Genomic DNA, 8,541 nt, shown 5'->3' with positions numbered 1-8,541 from the left:
AAAAAAAAAAAAAACGGTTGGCCAGCCAAGTATAATTTAACAAAACTCATGGCCAGCCAAGTCTAACTCCTTTTACTGCCATGATACTTATTTATTTTATTTTTTGTTGCTAGTGTCCTGGGTGGATTTTCTCTTCAGAGAAACGTTAAACCATTCTTTTTAAATGATATATTTTTATTGGTACAAACAATGAGTACAGTGAAGGTGCAGAAGACGAGCATTGTCCGCATAATTCAAAATAGTTCAGAAGGCTGAATGCATGCAATTCAGATATGATAAAGAATGTTTGATCCAGACCTCTGTGGGGGGCAATAGAGAGAGTCAATTGCCACCCCACACTTTTCGACACAATAAAAGAGGCAAGAGAGCCAGGAGAGGAGGTGTCGCGTACCTGAGCGGAGACCGAATGGATGAGGGGGGCTTCCCTTGCGCCTCTTGTCCAACACCCCTTGGAAGTGGGAACAGGGAGTGTGTGAGTAGCACAAGTGCTGATGAAGCAACCCTCTGTGTATTTTTCATTGTTTTTCCTTGACTGTTAGCATTGTGTTGCCCCCTGCTCAGGTGGACTGCTTTAGGACATCCCAATGTTCCTGATTCTATTAACCCTGCATCTCTTGATGAACGGTTAAGAAAACAGGCTTTATGTACGCATGGTAGAATCCTCTTATTAGATTTCATCAAGAGACACAGCCTCCTCACTTTGTTTATGATCTGCTCTTAATATTGGTTTTCTGTGCTTGGCTCTCCAGTGGCTTTTTATTATTTTTTTGCCAGTGTCCAATTCCTCCTAAAAGCGGCTGTATAACCCAATGTTTCTCATTTTATTGACTTTGTGTCCCTTTATGAATTCAAAGAAAAGGGTTTTTACGGGGAAACGAAAATCTTGTCCAGCACAACGTAGTACATGAAAACACATACAGTATGCTGTAATTGAGCCCTTAAAATTTTATTGTGTAATTAACCTGAACGATTTTTTATGCATACATTTTGAAACAAATTAATGGTTGTACTTTGGTGTTTTCTTGATGCAATATTATCCTGTCTTTTTCAGTCTGTTAATTTTAAAAGTTCCAGCTATAATGGGTCTGTTTTTGTTAAAGGACATGAACAAGCTTGGGGAAGCTTTAGTTTATTTCCAACGGGCAGCAGAGTTGCAAACACAGGTTCCTATTGAGTGCCTGCTATCTCTGGGATATGTGGCATCTTGTAAAATATTGACACGTAAGTAACAATCTTGTTTTCTTGCTAGTAAAGCATACTAGTGCATGCCGGCAAAAGAAAATATTTATTCATTCAATGTTTATGTTGATGACACCCAAATCTATCTGTCCACTCCTCAGCTCACGCTCGCCGATATCTCAGCATGGATGTCGCAGTACTATCTTAAACTCAGTCTGTCCAAAATTGAGCTTATAATATTCCCTCCTCTCCGTGTTCACTCCCTCGACTTCTCCATCACAATCAATAGCACTACAATCAACCCCTCCCATCAAGCCAGGGTACTCGGTATAATCCTTGACTCTGAGTTCTCCTTTCAGCCCCACATCCAATTTAATCTTGCCGACTCAACCTTTTGTAACATTTCTAAAATTCGCTTTTCAACAAATGAAACCACAAAGCTTCTAATTCACTCCCTTGTAATCTCTCACCTCGACTACTCTAACTCCCTCCTGGTTGGCCCTACCACTAAGCAGGCTAACCTCCCCTTCAGTCTATCATGAATGCTGCTGCCAGACTCATCCACCTTGCCAACCGTTCAGTGTCTGAAACTCTATTGTGTTGTAAATTTTATTGCAAATCTGCCGTCTCCCTCATTTTGTAAAGCACTGCACAAACTGTTGGTTCTATATAAATCCTGTAAAATAACAATAATTTGCTTTTTTAGGGCTTGACAAATTCCTTTACGGATTAGTTGTATGGCCCAGATATTTTTTTTTCTGTTTTGTTAAATTGCACTATTTGCTGCAGTGTACATAAACTGTATCTGCATGAAATTGGTTTGTGGTTTCTGAATCATTTAAAATGTCAGTTAACTTTTATATTTTTTTCAGCTGATAGATCTATGTTGTTATAAAGTGATTGTCACTAAAATGAAACGCTAGTAAAATAAAGTGGCCCATGCAGAGAATACATTAAATACCTATTCTGCTGTCTTGTCGCCAATCTGCAATAGTGAAGGGAACCGCCATCTGAAGATCCTGTAGAATTTGACACTTCGTGGGAATGTTGATTTCCAGGTCACCTGCTGTGTGCTGTGGTTCCTCCCGCTGCCCCTACATTGCTACAGAACACAGTAGTGACACAGGGCTGGCAGATTGGTATAGCAGGGACTAGGCATCCAACACTGCAGAAAGCATTGGATTCTGAAGAGTCTTCAGCTGGCACATTCTCTTCACTATTGCAGGAGAGGTGACTATTCAATGTCTTTTTTGCAGTGGCCACGTTATGTTCAGTTTTATTTTAATGACATTCACTTTACAGCTGAACTCCAGGCACTCCAAACACAGATGAGATACATATATGGGAGCAGTTTTACCTAAGCTGCACAGCCTTGTCTGGAAGGTTAGGGGATCTTATCTTTTCCTGTTGCAGTTTCACATACATGTCCCACCTCCACCAAGTGACTGGACAGTGAAGGGAGAAACAGCAGATTGATGAGCTCTATCTCTCCGTTACTTTGCTCTCTCCTATCAGCATGCGCAATGCACTCCTAATTGGCTCCTTGTGCTGCTTTGTCTTGTGGTGCTTTGTCTTAAGGTGCCCATACACCTTACAATTATCTGCAGATTTTCTGTGGTCAGATGGAAAAAGTGCAACAGATTGGCCCAGGTGGAGATTACAGTTAAGTGTAGATGGAGGAATCTGGTGCACCTTTTCCATCTGACTACAGAAAATCTGCAGATAATTGTAAGGTGTATGGCCAGCTTTAGTTGTGCTGTACAGGGACTGTAGGAGGCTAATATGAGGTCAAATTTAGGAAATGACACCCCATGCATTAAAAAAAATATAGAAGTAATAATGATTAATGAGCTACATTAGTTTGTACCTTTTTTAAATGTGTCTGTTGCTCAGCTTCATCGGAAACCTTTCTTTGGAGACACACAGGCTGCCATTGCCCTCTCATTCTACAAATGCTAGTTTCCTGGTGGTCATATTTACTCCCATGCTTCAATACTTTGTGTACCTTAAACAAGCATGCAGATAAAGTTGTATGCGTTTACAGATATGCATACTAGTTCCAGGTCAGAGACTCAAACCTTGTTGAACCCTTTTTGCAGTAGGCATCATTTCCTTTATTTCTTCCCATCATAAAATTTGCTTAGCACATAAATGTCTTCAGTAATCTGTTTCATTGAATGGAATTTCCCTTTATTCCGTGCAGGTGATTATGATGGAGCTCTTGCAGTATTCACAGAGATGCAGCTGTTGGCTCAAGAGAAGGGTCTTCCTGCACCAGGAAGCAGTCTGCCAGTGGGTAAGGATTTACGAAATGAATTAAAATGTCTAATATGATAGATACAATTATTTTTTTTAAATGATAAAAGGTTTTCAGCCTGACAAATTCTACTGTGGTACGTGCATTATGGTGCCATTCATTTCAATGGAACCCCAAACACGCCTCCTGCCCGCAGTGCGATGGCCTGCATTGGAACAGGCAGTACTGCAATGCCCTGCATTCCAGTGAAGTGCGATTTGCAAAATATTGTGCATGCAGTTTTTTTCTGAAGTAAACTTTGTTTGTACACTCTATTTGTGTATTTCATTTAAAATTGAAGATGGTGTGTTTTTTTTTTTAATACGATTAATCGAAAAAATAATCGGCCAACTAATCGATTTTGAAAATAATGGTTCGTTGCAGCCCTACTATTTATCAGGCAAAAATGCGCAGAAGACACACCCATGTGTATCTCGCCATACCACCATGGGAAGGCATCTATTATTGAAAGAAATATACACTTTAAACTCTTTTTTTGAATTAATCTCTCTCTTTAATTTTATTCGCACTAATAATGATGGAGCAGTGGTCTAACATGAGCTTTTATTAAGGAAATTCAACTTACCGTGTCACCTCTCAACCTCTTGTTTTCTGAACAACAACAAAGAAGCATCATTACTTCTGTCCAGTTTGTATGAAAGTTATCCAGTAAATAATAAACGTATGCAGGAGGTAGTATAGTAATCCTTCTGGGTCTGCCGTGTGGCAGAGATGTGTACAAATCCTTTGACAAGTGAAACAGTATGCATAACTGTACATGTATTTCAACTGTGTATTCAACCTAAACTTAACTATAAAACCCTGAATCTAACCATTAAACTTAACCCTAAAACCCTGACCATAACCATTATCACTTGGTACTATCTCAGTAATGCCTTTTATTGCCTGATTATTCATTCTATTACTAGTTGCTGCAAGCACAAAACAATCTGAGCCATATGCAGTATGCACTAAACACCATGGATGGGGGGGGACTCCAGCCTAGGTGACTTGGAAAGTACTGCAACCTGTGATTTAACACAAACAGTGCTTTCCTGAAGCGGTTATACCAAGATAACAGCTGCCGAAGTGGTTTTTTTTTTGCAGCTGATGGCTGTCACATACAAGGGTTCGGTCGGCTATAGAGCCGCCCGTTCGCTGGTATGGAGCTGGGGAGTGTGTACTCCCCTCTCCACTGTGTGCGCAAAACGTAAGAAATTGCTGTGGGCGGGAAGTGGTTAAACAACTACAATAATGTATTTAACAATCTACACATTTTTGCTCTGGCATAACTGCAGCTATGTTGTGTAGTTTGAATAAGGCGTTTAAAACAGATGCATTTGAGCAATACTATTCCATTAAATGTAGTATGGTAAATGTTCTAGTTCTGCTGTTTTAAGGTGTTTTCAAGGAAATGCTTTATATATGCAAACATCTGAAATAACATATACAGTGATAATGCAGTACAGGACGAAAGTGTCACATTGGTGTGAAATCAGTATTCAGTCGTTATTTTACCACCACCTTAAAGGATCATTAAACACTTGCATGTTTTTGCATATACCTACTAGCACACACACAAAAAAAATGTTTAAACTTAAATGTGTCTCTCCGCTGCACGTTCCCGCCCAAAGATCTGAAAATCTCTTGAGCAGCCACAAAAGATCATGGGGCGGGCGCATATGCAGTACAGATCTTCGGCCGGGAGAAGAGGAGAGACGCAGGGTAAGTCAATGCAGGTAGCGTGCAACGGCACAGACTACGTGGGACAGGAAGAGACGGCAGTCAGCGCTGGATCAGAGACCAGCACCAGCGCTGGAGGGACTCCTGAAAACTACTGCAAAGAAGATGATGATTGGATCAAAAGGTATCATTTAAGGTAAATCCTTAAAGCAGCATTGGGGGATGGGGGTGGGGGGATTTTGACCTTAATGTCACTTTAAACTGCTCCTTTTTTAGCTCTCTCCTTGGTAATACCTAATTTAAATTTTAGATACAAAATATCACAGAAATTGTCCTAACACATGTAGAAATGTCACCATATGTGAAATTGAGTGATAAAATTGTGTGATGAAACGTTTATAGTGAATTGATAAAGAACATTTTGTAGAAGATATGATCAAATAACACACACAATTAAAAATAACGCATGCATTAGGCTTTTATGAACTGGGGTTTTATGTATTTTGATAACAATATTTTGCATTGCAGGAGCATTTTTGGACATTATAGCAAAATGTGAAGTATCGCGTGTCCTCCTCCTCATGCTATTGCAGGTAAGCAGGAAATGCTGTATTGATAATCTTTGCATTTCTTGGTCCCAGAACATGGGAGAAGAATTTGGTGGAATTGGATCTGATCAAGACTTATAGGAAAATTTGTAGATTTAGAATGATTGCTGGATTTGGCTAAAAATAACATCATGTCTGCATATGACCACACTATTGTTTTCACTGTCTCCCCCAATCCTACAATGCTAATTTATTTAAAATGTAAATGTTGTTTTCTTATGCCACATCTGAAATAGAGTAATATTTCTTAATTAAGGATCCTTTCTTTTTTCAGCCTCCCCCTCAAAAGCTACTACCTGAGCATGCACAAACTTTAGAGAAGTACGACTGGGAAGCCTTTGACAGTCACAACCATGGTGAGACACCCCCCTCCCGTTTTGGCTTGTACATAGATGCGTACAAGTGGCCACATTTTAGCTGATCCTCTCTCATTGCCCTTTCTGGTGCCATTATATTTCTGGGTGTGAGCTTAAGGTGGAATCCTCCAGTGATATTAGCCCAAACCATAAGAGATGGCTGATTGCTTAGTATGAAGTACTGAGACTATAGCTTTGAGCAGTAGAGAAAAGGTTACTTTCCAGAACATTTATTGGACAGAACTGAAACAAGTACATAGACGAGAAAAAAAAATTCAGCCTGGGGTAGCATCAGTGCAATCTGCTGATGTGCTGTAACAGTTGATGTAAACTTAATGCTCTGGAACTTGACAAATACTTTGTGTGGATTCTTATTTCTTGTCCTAATTAATCTGCCTCCTTTTTGATTTTGAGCTTTTAAAAGTATAATTTCCAGAAAACGTGATGTGCTGTTGGGGTATGTACTGTCATTTCAATAAACCCTATCTCCAGGAAAAATTGCTCCCATTACAGTGGGACTACCCTCGTACTGCAAGGGTTAACTGCTTGTTAATGTCTAGGAGACCTGTGTAAAATACTTTTGCCTACCTGATCAGTGTGGGATCAGATTAATAGAAGTCCTTTACACAGGTCCCCTTAGACATTAAAGGAGAACTATGAGGTGAGTGAAAATCACTCATCCTCATAGTTCGAGCCGATGTGTGACAAACTGTCACACATCGGCTCAATAGATCGGGAAGAGAGCGACCACATACCGTCGCTCGCTCACTTCTCGATCATCTCCCTGCAGAGATTCCCCCGCTCCGACCCTCCAGCGCTGACTGGAGGAATGGACAGGGGAGAGTGCGGGTACAGCGGGCTCTGCCTGTAGATAGGTAATGTTGGGATCCGCTGCGGCAGCTTGCGATATACTGAGCTGTGGGTCACGGGAGGACGCCAGTATATGTCCTCCCGTGACCCTTAAGAGAACTATGGGGAAAACACTTACCCCATGGTTCTCTTTTAATGAGTAGGTCATTCTTGCAGTCTTGGGGTAGCATCAACTTCAAGGGCAGTTTTTTTCCCCAAAGACAGGCTTTAATTACCTGTTCACACTACCTGTGTTGCAGAAGTGTACGATTAACATATTTGTGCACCTTTCATTTTCAATGTGTGCTGTGTTGCAAAAAAAATGCTCATTTTCGTGCGTTAAGCCTACTAGTTTTGACTGGTCTGTCTATTGCAGCGCGTCTCGATGCAGGCAAACGTGTGCTGTAGCACACTATGTTCAGGTGTTAATGGGCCCAAAAGATTCAGGCACTGTCAACATAACCGCTTTAATGCAGCTAATAAAGCTTCGACCCACCCCCGCGTTCCCTTTTTTTTTGGTATAGCTTATCATATTGATGGAACACTAAAGAGTCCCAAGAGGGGGTCAGGAGATGGATTTTCTAAAGTAAGTTGAAATATACATAAAGGGGCCCTTTTGGGTTTTGGGGCTGCTTGAGCAACTAAGAAATATGCTGCAGGTATGGTATGCTTGCTTTCAACTCCCAGTTTAAGCAGTTTAGCATCATGACAGGTTTACGTTACAAAAATGTAACTATTAATGTATGTCATATCTTTTCTGTACAATAAAAGCTTTATTCTAAGAGAGGGTTTGGGGCATTTCATATACTTTGAGGGTCATAACGCTAAGTTCTCTTAAGTACATTAAAGTGTTTAGCTTCCATGTCCTTGTTTTAGTCTGTGATTAGCATAGAGGTGACTGCATACCGTGGGAGGAGTGTTTTGGCTCAGATTAGTTATGTGTTGCCTTTACTTGTCTAGCTTGTAATTATAGGATAGTCACCACTAGCATTTTGTCTCATTAATAAGGTGTGCTATGATATGTGTTGAAAGGTGTAAGAAAAGTATTACTGATAATATGCACGTAAATGTAATACAAATATTATCCGTGGTAAAGTTTCTTGCAGCTTTTAGAGTGGTTGTTTCACAAAAGAAAAAGACACAACTGTATAAAAAAAAAATACTGTGCAAAGATATAAATGTAGGCACAAAAAAAGCAGAGGAATGAAGAATTGTTTTAATGAGCTGTAAGGCCCCTTTCACAGAGGTGGTCCAATCGGGTCGGCCTGTCAGTTTATCAAGCGGACTCGAACGGATGCCCAGTGTTAGTATATTGGCAGCCTGTATAAACGGACAGGTGTCCGTTTACATCTGGTTACCCCCAACTCTGGCCAGGTCCGGAAAAACAAACGAATCGGAGATCCGTTTCGATGGACATTCTAGTGCTGGATCAGGGGTAATTTTATGTAAATGGACACGTGCGTTTACCTCCGATTCCCTATAGACCGACATAGGGTCTGGTTATTTCAGTTTTGATGGAGGAAAACACTGGCTGGACACGGATGTCACAGCAGTGACATCCACTCCGCAC

At 40.6% G+C, this 8,541-nt stretch overlaps 1 protein-coding gene across 1 annotated transcript in view; it reads left to right on the top strand.

Moving 5' to 3' along the window:
- Window positions 1-8,541, top strand: part of LOC108794298 (factor VIII intron 22 protein-like) — a 25,258-nt gene that overhangs the window by 9,483 nt on the left and 7,234 nt on the right. The window contains exons 6-9 of the mRNA XM_018565312.1: window positions 1,101-1,221; window positions 3,383-3,475; window positions 5,687-5,751; window positions 6,041-6,122. Coding sequence (XP_018420814.1) covers window positions 1,101-1,221; window positions 3,383-3,475; window positions 5,687-5,751; window positions 6,041-6,122 — 361 coding nt within the window. The remainder of the gene's footprint in view (window positions 1-1,100; window positions 1,222-3,382; window positions 3,476-5,686; window positions 5,752-6,040; window positions 6,123-8,541) is intronic.

The sequence above is a fragment of the Nanorana parkeri genome, unplaced genomic scaffold, assembly GCF_000935625.1.
Source record: "Nanorana parkeri isolate BGI_ZX_2015 unplaced genomic scaffold, ASM93562v1 scaffold832, whole genome shotgun sequence".
Classification (NCBI taxonomy): domain Eukaryota; kingdom Metazoa; phylum Chordata; class Amphibia; order Anura; family Dicroglossidae; genus Nanorana; species Nanorana parkeri.
This window is presented reverse-complemented; position numbering and strand designations above follow the sequence as displayed.